The sequence below is a fragment of the Bombina bombina genome, chromosome 1, assembly GCF_027579735.1.
Source record: "Bombina bombina isolate aBomBom1 chromosome 1, aBomBom1.pri, whole genome shotgun sequence".
Taxonomy (NCBI): Eukaryota; Metazoa; Chordata; class Amphibia; order Anura; family Bombinatoridae; genus Bombina; species Bombina bombina.
In genome coordinates, this window is record NC_069499.1 from 488987533 (window position 1) to 489007066 (window position 19534).

At 37.3% G+C, this 19534-nt stretch overlaps 1 protein-coding gene across 1 annotated transcript in view; it reads right to left on the reverse strand.

Annotated features, from left to right (window-relative positions):
• VPS16 (VPS16 core subunit of CORVET and HOPS complexes) overlaps nucleotides 1-19534 on the reverse strand; it is a 340863-nt gene that overhangs the window by 226821 nt on the left and 94508 nt on the right. Inside the window, exons 11-12 of the mRNA XM_053698545.1 lie at nucleotides 7136-7212; nucleotides 6893-7024 (exon numbers count right to left, since the gene is read on the reverse strand). Coding sequence (XP_053554520.1) covers nucleotides 6893-7024; nucleotides 7136-7212 — 209 coding nt within the window. The remainder of the gene's footprint in view (nucleotides 1-6892; nucleotides 7025-7135; nucleotides 7213-19534) is intronic.

Consider the following 19534-nt stretch of genomic DNA (forward strand, 5'->3'; position numbering starts at 1 on the left):
GTTATGATCGTCTCTTATTTTAACTGCTAGTGGCTCAATGCAGAGCGCAAATAGCAGAGGAGAAAGCTGGCAACCTTGGCGAGTGCCATTCTTAATGTGTATTGACTTAGATTGGTAGCCAGATAGTCTGACAAATGCCATTGGGGATGAGTAAAGATTAGCAATCGCATCATGGAAAGCTCCCCTAATACCTATTTTCTTAAGGACCGCAAACATATATTGCCAGTTAACTCTGTCGAAAGCCTTCTCTGCATCTAAAGCAAGAAACAGAGAAGGCGCTCCCCGGACCGTATCAATATTAATCAAATCTATCACTTTGCGCGTATTGTCTGGTGCTTCTCTACTGGACACAAAGCCCACTTGATCCAAGTGTATCACATTAGTAAGTATGGGGTTAAGTCGATTTGCTAATATTTTAGTGAGTAATTTTATGTCCTGGTTTATCAACGAAAAAGGTCTGTAGTTTTGGCAATGCTGCTTATTTTTGCCTGGTTTCGGGATTACTGTGATTCTAGCTGCTAGCATTTCTGAGGGGATTACCTTGTTTTGTAGAATGGAATTAAATACTTTTACTAGTTGTGGTATTAAGATAGGCTGCAACAATTTGTAAAAAATTCCTGAGTACCCATCTGGCCCTGGTGCCTAAATGTAGCCACCAATCAGCAAGCGCTACCCATGTGCTAAACCAAAAATGGCCCAGCTCCTAAGCTTACATTAAAATAAAGATACCAAGAGAACGAAGAAAAATTGATAATAGGAGTAAATTAGAAAGTTGCTTAAAATTGAATTCTCTAACAGAATCATGCAAGTTTAATTTTGACTAGACTATTCCTTTAAGTAACTAAACTAAATGAACAAGATATAACTATTACATTACTTGCTGTACTGTTCTATAATATGACAATCATACATTCATTTTGTTGGCATTTTAATAAAAGGTGAACGCTACATAAATTAAATGTAGAACTTTAAAAAAAAAAAGAAGCATATTTTACATTTGTAATTATACAAATGGTTGTCAATTAAAATCATATACGCAGTATCATTCTGAAATCTGGAGGTTTTTTGTTATGTTTTAAAAAAAACATAATTTATGTAAGAACTTACCTGATAAATTCATTTCTTTCATATTAGCAAGAGTCCATGAGCTAGTGACGTATGGGATATACATTCCTACCAGGAGGGGCAAAGTTTCCCAAACCTTAAAATGCCTATAAATACACCCCTCACCACACCCACAATTCAGTTTAACGAATAGCCAAGAAGTGGGGTGATAAGAAAAAAGTGCGAAAGCATATAAAATAAGGAATTGGAATAATTGTGCTTTATACAAAATCATAACCACCACAAAAAAAGGGCGGGCCTCATGGACTCTTGCTAATATGAAAGAAATGAATTTATCAGGTAAGTTCTTACATAAATTATGTTTTCTTTCATGTAATTAGCAAGAGTCCATGAGCTAGTGACGTATGGGATAATGACTACCCAAGAAGTGGATCTTTCCACACAAGAGTCACTAGAGAGGGAGGGATAAAATAAAGACAGCCAATTCCTGCTGAAAATAATCCACACCCAAAATAAAGTTTAATGAAAAACATAAGCAGAAGATTCAAACTGAAACCGCTGCCTGAAGTACTTTTCTACCAAAAACTGCTTCAGAAGAAGAAAATACATCAAAATGGTAGAATTTAGTAAAAGTATGCAAAGAGGACCAAGTCGCTGCTTTGCAGATCTGGTCAACCGAAGCTTCATTCCTAAACGCCCAGGAAGTAGAAACTGACCTAGTAGAATGAGCTGTAATTCTCTGAGGCGGAGTTTTACCCGACTCAACATAGGCAAGATGAATTAAAGATTTCAACCAAGATGCCAAAGAAATGGCAGAAGCTTTCTGGCCTTTTCTAGAACCGGAAAAAATAACAAATAGACTAGAAGTCTTACGAAAAGATTTCGTAGCTTCAACATAATATTTCAAAGCTCTAACAACATCCAAAGAATGCAACGATTTCTCCTTAGAATTCTTAGGATTAGGACATAATGAAGGAACCACAATTTCTCTACTAATGTTGTTGGAATTCACAACTTTAGGTAAAAATTCAAAAGAAGTTCGCAACACCGCCTTATCCTGATGAAAAATCAGAAAAGGAGACTCACAAGAAAGAGCAGATAATTCAGAAACTCTTCTGGCAGAAGAGATGGCCAAAAGGAACAAAAAACTTTCCAAGAAAGTAATTTAATATCCAATGAATGCATAGGTTCAAATGGAGGAGCTTGAAGAGCCCCCAGAACCAAATTCAAACTCCAAGGAGGAGAAATTGACTTAATGACAGGCTTTATACGAACCAAAGCTTGTACAAAACAATGAATATCAGGAAGAATAGCAATCTTTCTGTGAAAAAGAACAGAAAGAGCAGAGATTTGACCTTTCAAGGAACTTGCGGACAAACCCTTATCTAAACCATCCTGAAGAATACTGTAATATTCTCGGTATTCTAAAAGAATGCCAAGAAAAATGATGAGAAAGACACCAAGAAATATAAGTCTTCCAGACTCTATAATATATCTCTCTGGATACAGATGTACGAGCCTGTAACATAGTATTAATCACAGAGTCAGAGAAACCTCTTTGACCAAGAATCAAGCGTTCAATCGCCATACCTTTAAATTTAAGGATTTCAGATCCTGATGGAAAAAAAGGACCTTGAGACAAAAGGTCTGGTCTTAACGGAAGAGTCCACGGTTGGCAAGAGGCCATCCGGACAAGATCCGCATACCAAAACCTGTAAGGCCATGCCGGAGCTACCAGCAGAACAAACGAGCATTCCTTCAGAATCTTGGAGGTTACTCTTGGAAGAAGAACTAGAGGCGGAAAGATATAGGGAGGATGATACTTCCAAGGAAGTGATAATGCATCCACTGCCTCCGCCTGAGGATCCCGGGATCTGGACAGATACCTGGGAAGTTTCTTGTTTAGATGAGAAGCCATCAGATCTATTTCTGGAAGTTCCTACATTTGAACAATCTGAAGAAATACCTCTGGGTGAAGAGACCATTCGCCCGGATGCAACGTTTGACGACTGAGATAATCCGCTTTCCAATTGTCCATACCTGGGATATGAACCGCAGAGATTAGACAGGAGCTGGATTCCGCCCAAACCAAAATTCGAGATACTTCTTTCATAGCCAGAGGACTGTGAGTCCCTCCTTGATGATTGATGTATGCCACAGTTGTGACATTGTCTATCTGAAAACAAATGAACAACTCTCTCTTCAGAAGAGGCCAAGACTGAAGAGCTCTGAAAATTGCACGGAGTTCCAAAATATTGATCGGAAATCTCACCTCCTGAGATTCCCAAACCCCTTGTGCCGTCAGATACCCCCACACAGCTCCCCAACCTGTAAGACTTGCATCTGTTGAGATTATAGTCCAGGTCGGAAGAACAAAGAAGCCCCCTGAACTAAACGATGGTGATCTGTCCACCATGTCAGAGAGTGTTGTAAAATCGGTTTAAAGATATTAATTGAGATATCTTTGAGTAATCCCTGCACCATTGGTTCAGCATACAGAGCTGAAGAGGTCGCATGTGAAAACGAGCAAAGGAGATCGCATCTGATGCGGCAGTCCTAAGACCCAACATTTCCATGCATAAGGCTACCAAAGGGAATGATTGTGACTGAAGGTTTTGACAAGCTGATATCAATGTTAAACTTCTCTTGTCTGACAAGGACAGAGTCATAGACACTGAATTTATCTAGAAACCTAAAAAGGTTACCCTTGTCTGAGGAATCAATGAACTGATTGGTAAATTGATCCTCCAACCATGAACTTGAAGAAACAACACAAGTCGATTCGTATGAGATTCTTCGAAAATGAGAAGACTGAGCAAATACCAAGATATCGTCCAAATAAGGAAATACCAAAACCCTATTCTCTGATTACAGAAAGAAGGGCACCGAGAACTTTTGAAAAAAATTCTTGGAACTGAGGCTAAGCCAAACGGTAGAGCCACAAAACTGGTAATGCTTGTCTAAAAAGAGAATCTCAGATACTAAAAGTGATCTGGATGAATCGGAATATGCAGATACACATCCTGTAAATATATTGTAGACATATAATGCCCTTGCTAAACAAAAGGCAGGATAGTCCTACAGTAACCATCTTGAATGTTGGTATCCTAACATAATGATTCAATAATGATAGATCCGGAACTGGTCTGAAGGAATTGACCTTCTTTGGTACAATGAAGAGATAAAATAAGACCCCAGCCCCTGTTCCAGAACTGGAACTGGCATAAATACTCCAGCCAACTCTAGATCTGAAACACATTTCAGAAATGCTGAGCCTTTGCTGTGTTAACTGGGACACGGGAAAGAAAAGAATCTCTTAGCAGGAGGCCTTAACTTGAAGCCAATTCTGTACCTTTCTGAAACAATGTTTCTGAAACCAGAGATTAAGAACGGAATTGATCCAAATTTCTTTGAAGAAAACGTAATCTGCCCCATACCAGCTGAGCTGGAATAAGGGCCGCACCTTCATAGGTACTTAGGAGCTGGCTATAGGTTTCTATAAGGCTTGGATATATTCCAAACTGGAAATAGTTTCCAAACTGATACCGCTCCTGAGGATGAAGGATCAGGCTTTTGTTCCTTGTGAGGAAAGGAACGAAAATGATTATTTACCCTGGAAAGAAAGGGAAAGCAAAGTTGACTTAGAAGACATGTCAGCATTCCAAGTTTAATCCATAAAGCTATTCTAGCTAAAATAGCTAGAGACATATACCTGACATCAACTCTAATGATATCAAAAGATGGTATCACCAATAAAATTATTAGCATGTTACAGAATAAAAATAATGCTATAAAATTATGATCTGTTACTTGTTGCGCTAAAGCTTCTAACCAAAAAGTTGAAGCTGCAGCAACATCCGCTAAAAATATAGCAGGTCTAAGAAGATTACCTGAACATAAGTAAGCTTTTCTTAGAAAGGAATCAATTTTCCTATCTAAAGGATCCTTAAATGAAGTACTATCTGCCGTAGGAATAGTAGTACATTAGCAGGAGTAGAGACAGCCCCATAACCTTAGGGATTTTTGTCCCAAAAAACTCTAATCTGTCAGATGGCACAGGATATAATTTGCTTAAACGTCTAGAAGGAGTAAATAAATTACCCAAATTATTCCATTCCCTGGAAATTACTTCAGAAATAGCATCAGGGAGATAAAACACTTCTGGAATAACTACAGGAGATTTAAAAACCTTATTTAAACGTTTACATTTAGTATCAAGAGGACCAGAATCCTCTATTTCTAATGCAAATAACACTTCTTTAAGTAAAGAACGAATAAATTCCAACTTGAACAAATACAAAGATTTATCAGCATCAACCTCTGAGACAGAAACCTCAGAACCAGAAGAACCATTATCAGTATCAGAATGATGATGTTCATTTAAAAATTCATCTGAAAAAAAGAGAAGTTTTAAAAGACTTTTATGTATACTAGAAGGAAAAATAACAGACATAGCCTTCTTAATGGATTTAAAAAATAAAATCTCTTATGTTATCAGGAACACTCTGAAAATTAGATGTTGACGGAACAGCAACAGGTAATGTAACAGTACTAAAGGAAATTTTATCTGCATTAATAAGTTTGACATGACATGCAATACAAATAACAGCTGGAGAAACAGATACCAAAAGTTTATAGCAGATACACTTAGCTTGGTAGCTCCAGCATTGTGCAGTGATTTTCCTGAAGTATCTTCTGACTCAGTTGCAACGTGGAACATCTTGCAATATGTAAAAGAAAAAAACAACATATAAAGCAAAATTGATCAAATTCCTTAAATGACAGTTTCAGGAATGGGAATAAATGCCAAAGAACAAGCTTCTAGCAACCAGAAGCAATACAAAATGAGACTTAAATAATGTGGAGACAAAAGTGACGCCCATATTTTTTCGCGCCAAATAAGACGCCCACATTATTTGGCGCCTAAATGCTTTTTGGCGCCAAAAATGACGCCACATCCGGAACGCCGACATTTTTGGCGCAAAATAACGTCAAAGAATGACGCAACTTCCGGCGACACGTATGACGCCGGAAACGGAAATAGAATTTTTGCGCCAAAAAAGTCCGCGCCAAGAATGACGCAATAAAATGAAGCATTTTCAGCCCCCGCGAGCCTAACAGCCCACAGGGAAAAAAGTCAAATTTTAAGGTAAAAAATGTTAAATTAAAATGCATTATCCCAAATATGAAACTGACTGTCTGAAAAATAAGGAAAGTTGAACATTCTGAGTCAAGGCAAATAAATGTTTGAATACATATATTTAGAACTTTATAAACAAAGTGCCCAACCATAGCTAGGAGTGTCACAGAAAATAAGACTTACTTACCCCAGGACACTCATCTACATATAGCAGATAGCCAAACCAGTACTGAAACGAGAATCAGCAGAGGTAATGGTATATATAAGAGTATATCGTCGATCTGAAAAGGGAGGTAAGAGATGAATCTCTACGACCGATAACAGAGAACCTATGAAATAGACCCCTTAGAAGGAGATCACTGCATTCAAATAGGCAATACTCTCCTCACATCCCTCTGACATTCACTGCACGCTGAGAGGAAAACCGGGCTCCAACTTGCTGCGGAGCGCATATCAACGTAGAATCTAGCACAAACTTACTTCACCACCTCCATCGGAGGCAAAGTTTGTAAAAACTGAATTGTGGGTGTGGTGAGGGGTGTATTTATAGGCATTTTAAGGTTTGGGAAACTTTGCCCCTCCTGGTAGGAATGTATATCCCATACGTCACTAGCTCATGGACTCTTGCTAATTACATGAAAGAAACATAGATACAATTAACAATGTATAGTGACTGAGGAAACTTACTCTCAGCAGTGATTTCTGCATTTCTGGTGCATGTTCATACCCAGCTGCTTCTATACATTGCTCCACAGCTTCAGACAGAAGGTTTTGATCCTTTATCTCACGCAGATAATCATCAGCCTTCTGACTTTCTTTCTAAAAAAACAAAACCCAAAACACATACACATTTTATATATAGTATATAGTATATATATATATATATATATATAAAAAACATATAATATTTTACTGAATCATTACATTTACCTCATATTCTTTTTGTGCCTCAAGCAAAAGAGCACCAGGAGCCATCGAGGCAATTTTGAAAATTTCCTCAGTTGCTTCTAAAGGAAAAAGAGATAATTTATCATCTTATTACCGTTCTGCTCAGACTATCTTGTTAATACTTTATCAAAAATAATTCCATATTATAGATTTTTTTTATATCATATTATGATAGACAACCACAACAGGAGGTAGTAATCAAAAAGTATCCTTAAAAACGTGCCTTGTTTATGAGTCAAATTTTTATTCTCTGATTCAACAGCATCTGAATGTGATAGAAATCATTTTTGCCAATGGCAAACCTCTCAGTTTATCAAATGTTTGCTTAGCATAGATTTCAAAGCACTAATTTTGTCATTCGGATCAGTTAACTGAATATAAAATGTTTACTACAACATGAAAACGTATAGTAGGATTCTTTTTAGATACAGACTGTGAATCTCAGATGTTCATCTCTTGACTTGCTGAACTGAGTAACTTAATGCTCTATACTAACAACAAATGCAGTAACATCTGAATGTTGCTCCTGATCACTGAGGAAGTAATGTCAATTTAGATTTTTAACCAAAAGACGGCTGGATGGAAGCTCTGGTTTCTCTATGGCAAATATATTTCCCCCAAGCCGGTGCCTATTGGGTTTAGTGATGTTATAGAAAATCATGTCATTTAAGAAGAGTAGTTTAATTTTGTCTTTCAAGTCCCAATAATTTAAATTTAAATCCTACAATATATACATGTCTGAGTCCATTGTGATATTGGTGCAAACAAAAAACAGATGTATTCTTACCTAATAAATTCCTTTATTTCTTGGTGGTGACAGTCCATGATTCCATACTTTTGGTAAGTATCACCTGGCCACCAGGAGGTGGCAAAGATACCCTAAACCAAGAGCTTTTATACCCCTATCACTTCCCTGAACTACAGCCAAGCATATGAGGAAGAAGTAATAAAGATAGTTTGGTAAATAGGTGAAAACCAGAACTGCTGCCAACTAGAAAAAACATAATTTATGTAAGAACTTACCTGATAAATTCATTTCTTTCATATTGGCAAGAGTCCATGAGCTAGTGACGTATGGGATATACAATCCTACCAGGAGGGGCAAAGTTTCCCAAACCTCAAAATGCCTATAAATACACCCCTCACCACACCCACAATTCAGTTTAACGAATAGCCAAGTAGTGGGGTGATAAAGAAAGTAGTAAAAAGCATCAACAAAGGAATTTAGAAATAATTGTGCTTTATACAAAAAAAATCATAACCACCATAAAAAGGTTGGGCCTCATGGACTCTTGCCAATATGAAAGAAATGAATTTATTAGGTAAGTTCTTACATAAATTATGTTTTCTTTCATGTAATTGGCAAGAGTCCATGAGCTAGTGACGTATGGGATATCAAATATCCAAGATGTGGAACTCCACGTAAGAGTCACTAGAGAGGGAGGGATAAAAAATAAACAACAGCCAAATGCTGAAAAAAGAATCCACAACCCAAATATAAGTTATTCTCATGAAGAAAAGAAAAACTTAAAATAGCAGCAGAAGAATCAAACTGAAACAGCTGCCTGAAGAACTTTTCTACCAAAAACTGCTTCAGAAGAAGCAAATACATCAAAACGGTAGAATTTAGTAAATGTATGCAAAGAGGACCAAGTCGCTGCTTTGCAAATCTGATCAACTGAAGCTTCATTCTTAAAAGCCCACGAAGTGGAGACTGATCTAGTAGAATGAGCTGTAATCCTCTGAGGCGGGGCTTGACCCGACTCCAAATAAGCTTGAAGAATCAAAAGCTTTAACCAAGAGGCCAAGGAAATAGCAGAGGCCTTCTGACCTTTCCTAGGACCAGAAAATATAATAAATAGACTAGAAGTCTTCCTGAAATCTTTAGTAGCTTCAACATAATATTTCAAAGCTCTTACCACATCCAAAGAATGTAAGGATCTTTCCAAAGGATTCTTAGGATTAGGACACAAGGAAGGGACAACAATTTCTCTACTAATGTTGTTAGAATTCACAACCTTAGGTAAAAATTCAAATGAAGTCCTCAAAACCGCCTTATCTTGATGAAAAATCAGAAAAGGAGATTCACAAGAAAGAGCAGATGGCTCAAACTCTTCTAGCAGAAGAGATGGCCAAAAGGAACAACACTTTCCAAGAAAGTAGTTTAATGTCCAAAGAATGCATAGGCTCAAACGGAGGAGCCTTTAACACCTTCAAAACCAAATTAAGACTCCAAGGAGGAGAAATTGATTTAATGTTGGGCTTAATTCGAACTAAAGCCTGTACAAAACAGTGAATATCAGGAAGTTTAGCAATCTTTCTGTGAAATAAAACAGAAAGAGCAGAGATTTGTCCCTTCAAGGAACTTGCAGACAAACCCCTATCCAAACCATCCTGGAGAAACTGTAAAATTCTAGGAATTCTAAAAGAATGCCAAGAGAATTTATGAGAAGAACAACATGAAATGTAAATCTTCCAAACTCAATAATAAATCTTCCTAGAGACAGATTTACGAGCTTGTAACATAGTATTAATTACTGAGTCAGAGAAACCTCTATGACTTAATACTAAGCGTTCAATTTCCATACCTTCAAATTTAATGATTTGAGATCCTGATGGAAAAACGGACCTTGAGACAGTAGGTCCGGCCTTAACGGAAGTGGCCAAGGTTGGCAACTGGACATCCAAACAAGATCCGCATACCAAAACCTGTGGGGCCATGCTGGAGCCACCAGCAACACAAACGATTGTTCCATGATGTTCTTGGAGATCACTCTCGGAAGAAGAACTAGAGGCGGGAAGATATAAGCAGGTTGATAACACCAAGGAAGTGTCAGCCCATCCACTGCTTCCGCCTGAGAATCCCTGGACCTGGACAGGTATCTGGGAAGTTTCTTGTTTAGATGAGAAGCCATCAGATCTATTTCTGGAAGACCCCACATCTGAACAATCTGAGAAAACACATCCGGATGGAGAGACCACTCCCCTGGATGTAACGTCTGACAGCTGAGATAATCCGCCTCCCAATTGTCTACACCTGGGATATGAACCGCAGAAATTAGACAAGAGCTGGATTCCGCCTTAACAAGTATCCAAGATACTTCTTTCATAGCTTGGGGACTGTGAGTCCCACCCTGATGATTGACATATGCCACCGTTGTGATATTGTCTGTCTGAAAACAAATGAACGGTTCTCTCTTTAACAGAGGCCAAAACTGAAGAGCTCTGAGAATTGCACAGAGTTCTAAAATATTGATTGGTAATCTCGCCTCTTGAGATTTCCAAACTCCTTGTGCTGTCAGAGATCCCCAGACAGCTCCCCAACCTGAAAGACTCGTATCTGTTGTGATCACAGTCCAGGTTGGCCGAACAAAAGAGGCCCCTAGAACTAAACGCTGGTGATTTATCCACCACGTCAGCGAGTGTCGAACATTAGGATTTAAGGATATTAATTGTGATATCTTTGTATAATCCCGGCACCATTGATTCAGCATGCGAAGCTGGAGAGGTCTCATGTGAAAATGAGCAAAAGGAATTGCATCCGATGCTGCAGTCATGAGGCCTAAAACTTCCATGCACATAGCCACTGAAGGGAATGACTGAGACTGAAGGTGCCGACATGCTGCAACCAATTTCAAATGTCTCTTGTCTGTTAGAGACAGAGTCATGGACACTGAATCTATCTGGAAACCTAAAAAGGTGACCCCCTTCTGAGGAATCAAAAAAATTTTTGGTAAATTGATCCTCCAACCATGTTTTCGAAGAAACAACACAAGTTGATCCGTGTGAGATTCTGCAGAACGTAAAGACTAAGCTAGTACCAAGATATCGTCAAACACTGCAATACCCTGTTCTCTGATTACAGAGAGTAGAGCACCCAGAACCTTTGAAAAGATTCTTGGAGCTGTTGCTAGGCCAAATGGAAGAGCAACAAATTGGTAATGCTTGTCTAGAAAAGAGAATCTCAGGAACTGATAATGTTCTGAATGAATCGGAATATGAAGGTAAGCATCCTGCAAGTCTATTGTAGACATATAATGTCCTTGCTGAACAAAAGGCAGAATAGTCCTTATAGTCACCATCTTGAAAGTTGGTACTCTTACATAACGATTCAAAATTTTCAGATCCAGAACTGGTCTGAATGAATTTTCTTTCTTCGGGACAATGAATAGATTTGAATAAAACCCCAGGCCATGTTCCTGAATGGGAACCGGCATGATAACCCCTGTAACCTCCAGATCTGAAACACACTTCAGAAAAGCCTGAGCTTTTACTGGATTCACTGGGATGCGTGAGAGAAAAAAATCTTCTCTAAATCCTATTCGGTACCCCTGAGAGACAATGCTCTGAATCCAATGATTTTGGACAAAATTTGCCCAAACATCCTTGAAAAACCTTAATCTGCCCCCTACCAGCTGAGCTGGAATGAGGGCCGCACCTTCATGCGGACTTAGGGGCTGACTTTGGTTTCTTAAAAGGCTTAGATTTATTCCAATTTGAGGAAGGCTTCCAATTGGAAACAGATTTCTTGGGGGAAGGATTAGGTTTTTGTTCCCTATTTTGACGAAAGGAACGAAAACGATTAGCCTTAGATTTACCCTTAGGTTTTTTTATCCTGAGGCAAAAAAACTCCTTTCACCCCAGTAACAGTTGAAATAATAGAATCCAACTGAGAACCAAATAAATTATTACCTTGGAAAGAAAGAGATAGCAATCTAGACTTAGATGTCGTGTCAGCATTCCAAGATTTAAGCCACAAGGCTCTTCTAGCTAAAATAGCTAAATACATGGACCTAACATCAATTTTGATAATATCAAAAATGGCATCACAAATAAAATGAAAACCAGTACTGAAACAGTTATCAGTAGAGGTAATGGTATATGAGAGTGTATCGTCGATCTGAAAAGGGAGGTATGAGATGAATCTCTACGACCAATAACAGAGAACCTATGAAAAAGACCCCCGTTAGGAAAATCATTGCATTCAATAGGTAATACTCTCCACGTCCCTCTGACTTTCGCTGTACTTCAAAATGCTGAGAAGCGCATGTCAACGTAGAAATCTTAGCACAAACTTACTTCACCACCTCCATAGGAGGCAAAGTTTGTAAAACTGAATTGTGGGTGTGGTGATGGGTGTATTTATAGGCATTTTGAGGTTTGGGAAACTTTGCCCCTCCTGGTAGGATTGTATATCCCATACGTCACTAGCTCATAGACTCTTGCCAATTACATGAAAGAAATTAGGTGGATTTGTGAACACTCACCACCAAGAAAGAAAGGAATTTATTCGATAAGAATACGTTATGTTTTCTTTCTTAAGGTGGTGAAAGTCCACAATTCCTTACTGTTTGGAACTTATTAATACCCAAGCTGTGGAGTCCACAAAAAAATGGGAGGGGTGGGGAGGAAAGGCAGGCACCTATTTACCAGGAACCACAGCCACAGAAAGAAAACCGAAAAATGTTCCTTCCTGATTCTTAAACATACAAATTTTTTTTTTTTTTTTAAATTTCCAAATTTTATTAATTAATAATAAACATGTTACACAAGCATAAAGAGAAGCATTTCTTGCTAAATATCCAATAAACGTTACCATTTTAACTATTAACATAACCACATGATTTTATCAGCCGTTAACACTTTTCTTATCTTAATAAGTACTATATTACATTTCATTCTAGCCCAGTGTTACCAACTTCATTTTATCTTGTTATCCTCAAGAAAGGCTATTTTATCTTATCGCTGCATACATTATTCTACAAAACCAAACAAAATAATAATAATAAAAAAAAAAAAATACATAACTTTGTGAAATCTAGAAACCCTTCACCATACCTACGTGAATGTGTGCATCCACCACCAAGTATTAAAGATCTTCTAAACTTCCCCACTCTCCCCTCAATCTAGAAGCTAATATTATTTCAGTCTGAGCAAAAGGTTTTATGACTTGATTTTGTACTGAAATTTCCAAGGTTATAATATATGGTTTCCATTTCCTAAGAAAGCCCTCTAATCTATTTAAAACATCCGATTTAACATCCTGTTGTTCAACAAATAGTTGTTTTATTAGTCTGTTTTTTAATTGTGAGATAGTGGGGGTAGTCTTAACTGTCCAAAGATCCAAAATACATTTACGGGCTTTCAAGATGATCATTGTTAAGAGCAGTTGGTTTTCGATTTTCACTCTATCCCATCGTAAAAAACATATTTGAGGAGTTCCTAATTCAATATCGATTTTAAAGTATTGTTTAATCCAGTATCGGACTTTTTGCCAAAAGGGATATATCTTGGGACAGGTTAAAAAATGATGCATAAAGTTTGCATTCCTCCAACCACATTTTATACAAACATTTATACTACTTGGATTCCATTTTGATAGCCTACGCGGAGTTATATAATCACGATGTAACATTCTTGTCTGTGATTCTCTAAGAACCACAGACAAGGTTGCTTTCTTCGCTATTTGCAAACTGTCCGTAATCCAGGCTTGTCCCAGATCCACCCTAATATCTGTTTTCCATCTACCCAGTATTTTATCCATAACTATCAATTCTTCCCTATTATTCATCGTTTGATAAATTCCTGATAGTGAAAATGAGCCAATTAAAAATTTCTTTTGAGGAAGATCAAAAAACGAAGGATCCCAAAATTGGGTGTTTTTCTCTATCATACTTGAGACATAATGTCGAGCTTGCAGAAAAGCAAAGAATTGCGTATTTGGAATATCAAATCTATTTTGTAATATCTGAAACGAATAAATCTTTTTACTTAAAGGGTCCACCATATCTCCTAACGTTTTTAGCCCCTTCGCTTCCCATGACCGAAACGCTCCTGAGTCCATTCCTGCTGGAAAATAAATGTTATTTAAGACCGGGATAGATCTGGGCGATATCACCGGACCCTTTAGAAATTTATGAATTGAATGCCAGGCTCGAAGAGCATCCCCGTAAAGTATATGCGACTGAATTTGTTTTGGAATGTCTTTATAAGAGATAAAGGGTAAAACCGAAAGGTTCCATTCTCCCAATGCTGCTTTTTCCAAAGCTTTTTCACCGAAGTGATATGTGTTTAATTGCCAATCTAATACTATTCGTGCCAATGCAGCCCAATTATAAAGTTTAAAGTTGGGTAATCCAAGACCTCCCCTTGAATAACTGGCATATAACTTCCCAAGAGCAATTCGAGACTTCTTTCCTTTCCAAAGGAACATTGCTATTGCTCGGTTTAACCTATTTAAATCGCTTTTTGTTATAAGACAAGGAAGCATTAGTAAAGGATATAAAATTTTAGGAAGCGCCACCATTTTTATCAATGCTATCCTTCCTGCTAATGTAAGGGGGAGATTTTTCCAATGTTCTAAAAGCGAGATTACTTCCGAACAATGCTCCATAATATTTAATTCATATATTAAGTTAGGATTGCTTGGTATTTTTATACCCAGATACGTAAGTGAAGAATCAATTTCTTTAAAGGGATAGTGAAAGTTATTCTTTTTAATTTTATGCAACCATAAAATCTCTGACTTACCCGTATTAATTTTATAACCCGAGTAAGACCCAAATTCCGATATTAATTGTAAAATTTTAGAGATATGCAAGTTTGGATTTTCAACAAATAACAACATATCATCTGCATACAATGCCAGATGAATGGCCTCTCCCTTAATATTCATACCTGGAAAACTAGCTCGCAATTTTATAGCCAAGGGTTCCAAGGCCAAGTTAAAAAGAAGTGGCGAGAGCGGGCAGCCCTGTCTTGTTCCTCTTTGAAGATATACTGTGGGAGAGAATACCCCATTAACAAAAATATGAGCAATCGGATTATGATAAACATTACGAATTGATGCTAGAAAGTTGCCTGTTATTCCATAATTTTGCAATGTAGAGAATAGGTAATCCCATTCGACTCTATCGAAGGCCTTCTCTGCGTCCAAAGACAGCAGGAAGGCCTCCGACAGAGCCCCAACCCCTCTCTCCCTTGAACGTAGCCAATAGTGTGAAATTGCATGTAATACTCTCCTTAGATTTGTCACTGAAGTCCTACCCTTCATAAAACCAGTTTGGTCAGTGTGTACAAGGGTAGGCAATATCATCTTTAAACGCTCTGCCAGTACTTTCATGAATATTTTATAATCAGAATTAAGTAGTGATATAGGTCTATAAGACTATGGTAGTGCCTGATCTTTCCCAACCTTTGGAATTAACGAGATAAAACGCACTGATAAAATTTTGTTCTGGATGATTCCCTTCAGTTGAGAAATCTTGATATAGCCTAGAAAGAACCGACGATACCTGATCTTTAAGTAATTTATAAAATTCAATGGGGAGTCCATCAGGGCCCGCCGCTTTACTATTTGCTAGTGATTTGATAGTCCTTTCAATTTCTTCCTTCGAGATAGGATTATTTAAAGTTTCTAATTGTTCCTGGGCAATTTGAGGTAATGTTACCATTGCCCAAAAATCTTGGAGAGAGGAAACTGATGAGTTTGCTTGTTTAGAATACAACTCCGTGTAGTACTCTGCAAATAGTCTCTGGGGATTTAAATATAGCATTCTTGTATCTAATGGCCGCAATATTTTTTCCTGTTGTCCGATTTTTGGTCAAAGAAGCCAGAAGTTTTCCTGATCTATTTCCGAATCTATAATAATGACTATCTCTTTTTAATAATGTATTTACTGCTTGCTGTTTAAGATAGACATCTAATTCTTCCTTACTCGCATGATATATTTCTCTAGTGCTAGCCGTGGACCTTCTACAATAGGTTTGGTAATCAGACATGACTTTTTCCTGGAGTTGTTGAAGTTTCAGCCCTGCCTTTTTGCGTATATTAGCATCATAGGCTAATATATTACCAGCTAGTACAGCTTTAGCTGCCCCCCAGAAAACTCCTATGTTTCCAAGATGAGCCATATTGTCTGTATAATAATCATTCCATGACTGTGCCAAAAAAAATTTAAAATTTTCAGACGTATATAAATAATATGGAAACCTTAATGTGTTCCTATTGCTATACTGATAGCCTTCCAATAGAGATATTTCAATTGGGGCATGATCGGAAATAATGACATTATGTATTTTATCCTTAGCTACCCTAGAGACCAAGGAATTCGATACAAGAAATAAATCAATCCTAGAAAGAACTGGAGCTGCTCTAGAGGCACAGGTATAATCTTTACCATCCGGATTACGAAGTCTCCAAATATCTACTAATTGGAGCACATCTTGGAATTTTTTAAAAATTCTCCCCTCAAATTTCCCCTTATTTTTGAGAGTGGACTTTTGTACATACCCGGGCGTTCGATATCTATCACACGCAGGATTTGGGGTCAGATTAAAATCACCCCCCACTACTATATCCTGACCTTGAAACGGCACTAGTGCTTGGAGGAGACCTGTCCAAAATCCCATATCTTTCTTATTGGGTGCATAAATGTTACACAGGACCCATATCTTCCCCTTTGACTTTATCTGTAATATCAAATACCTACCCTCTGAATCTTTAATAGTTTTAACAATCTCAATCTGGAGTCGCTTACCGAAGAGGACTGCTATACCTCTACTTGCATTTGTATAAGAAACATAAGTTATGGATCCCACCCAATTTTTACATAATTTATCATGTTCCTTATCCGATAAATGCGTCTCCTGCAGGAACGCTATGTCATTCTTAAGCTGCCGTAGATGAGAGAGTATCATTTGTCTTTTTATTGGAGAGTTAATACCCCCCACATTCCATGATACTAACTTAAGGGTCATCCTCTATTAAAAAATGCACCATATAAACCCTTGGAATAAAAAAAGAGAAAAGAGGAACACAGAGAGGGGAGAAGAAGAAAGAAAAAAAGAAGAAGAAAAAAAAGGTCTGAACTACCACAAGTGTCCATAAATATTAAATACACATAAAGTGGGAAAAATACTTGCCTTATGCAAAAGAGCAAGAAAAAGTGATATCCCGTGCAGAAAACACATATATATAAAGTGATAAGGAGAGAAAAGACACAAAAAAAAAAAAAAATCCTAAGTGTGAAGAGATTATCCATAAGTGTTATAGACGTACATAAAGTGCAAAAATTATATATCAATAAGAGCACGGTTATGACTAAACACCGTGCACACAGAAGGTGCAAAAATGTGAAGGGAGGGGACAGAGAATAGTCCTTTAAGTGCCCGTAAAATTCCATGAGTGTTAAAAATCAATGTGAAAAAGTTACATTCCTTATATAACGGTGTAAGATAATAGGGTGATAAATACTCAACCTGCATCTCGAATAAAAGTGCATAGGGTGAAAGTGAAGAACAACCGGAATCCTCGCACTCAAAAAGGGTTAGTAGAAAAGGGTAAAAGTAAATAAAGTACCGCCAGGCTGAGGCTTAAAAATATAAAGCTCCTTTATTTGAAAAATACATAAAAGGCATACACGCCAACAAGGTGACAAGGTCAAACGCGTTTCATAGTTCTCACTTCATCAGTGACCTATACCAACACCTGAAAACTCATCCTTAATAAAGGTGTTAACCACTCCCATTACAGGTGCAGAGCATTGGCTCAGGTGAATCAGAAAAAAGGAGGGCAATCTTTATTCAATACATGTTTTGTGTGATTTCTAACAGATAAGCATATTTACATATTTGTAGTGAGTTAGACAGAAATATTTTCATTTCAAGCTGTCAAATCCTATTTACTATCAAATCTGATTTCAATACAATATTCTAAACTAATATATAGGACTCAACCATAATTACTGACAGCATTTTCCTAATCAATTTAATCCACCATATTTATTACCAAACACTACCATATTCTATATTCATATGAAAACAGTTCCATTATACATTTATTACACCATTATGAAAAAGAAATTGAAATATTCATATCTATCAACCTATCATAAGAGGGGGATTTTTATTAGAGTCCATGGAGTAATTGAATATACTGAAACTACCCAAATATCTCTAAATATTCTTTAAAAATTATATGGATATAGTGGGAAAGGATACATATCAAAATTTATAGTGCATTCCGATGAAATGTGAATATATGTGAATTACACATTATAACCTTAGTCTAACTATTCTACATAAAGTTTGATATCCCAATCAGAATTAAGTCCATTTGGGACCCTTGTATTTAGCTGGAAAATCCAGTATACTTCCTTTTGACTTAGAATTTTAAGTCTGTTTCCTCCCCTTTTGGGTCTCCTAACATGTTGTATACCCTGAAAGCTTAGTAGACTTTTATTTCCATTATGTTCATTCTTAAAATGCAGGGCAACTGGAGTATCTGAATTCTCATCTCCAATTGACCTCAAATGCTCCAAGATTCTAGTTTTCAGGGTTCTGGTCGTTTGACCAACATACTTTATGTTACAAAGTTTGCACGTGAGTAAGTATATCACGTACGAAGTATTACAATTTATGTACTCCTTAATTTTGAAAGACTTATCATCACCTGTAGATTTAAAGGTATCACCTAATGTGGCATATGAACATGATGTACATTTTCTGCTTCCACAGTGAAAAAAGCCTTTTTTAGGTGTAAGCCAATTATCTGTATTGTTTGTGGGAAGCATTGATGGGGAAAGAATGTTGGCCAATGTTCTCGATTTACGTGTCACATATTTACATCCTCCCTCTATGATCTTATCCATAGTCTCATCAACACTAAGAATAGGGAGGGACTGTTTAATAATTTGACAAATGTCATTGTACTCTTTGCTATACATTGTGATGAACACGGGTCTCTGCTGGTAATCAATCTTTTCCTTCAATTTGCCTTTAATCATCTCTTGTCTAGCCATAGAATCCACTTGTTTCTTGGCCTCTTTTAAATCCTGTATTTTGTATCCCCTCTCTAAAAAACGTTCTGTAGTTTTCTCTGAATGTAACTCATATGCCTCTGTAGTGCTACAGTTTCTTTTTGTCCTCATGTACTGGCCTTTTGGTATGGCCCTTATCACATGTCTTGGATGGTTAGATTTAGCCATCAGAAGGGTGTTTCCTGCACTCTCCTTCCTGTATAACTCTACTTCGATGCTATGTGTGTCAATATTAGGCTTTATTAGCACATCAAGGAAAGGCATTTCCTTTCTACTCGTGTTCATAGTGAACCGCAGGTTCTGGTGATTGTCAGATAGATAATTAAAAAAAGTCATCTACCATCGAATCATCGCCTTTAAATATAAACACAAGGTCGTCTATGTAACGGCCGTAATACGCTATTCTTTCTTTGAAGGGATTACCGTCACCAAAGACACGGGACAGCTCCCACCAACCTAAAAATAGGTTGGCATATGTGGGGGCAAATTTAGCTCCCATTGCTGTCCCCTGTCTTTGGCGATAGTAATCCCCCTCAAATAGAAAAAAGTTATGTGAAAGCAA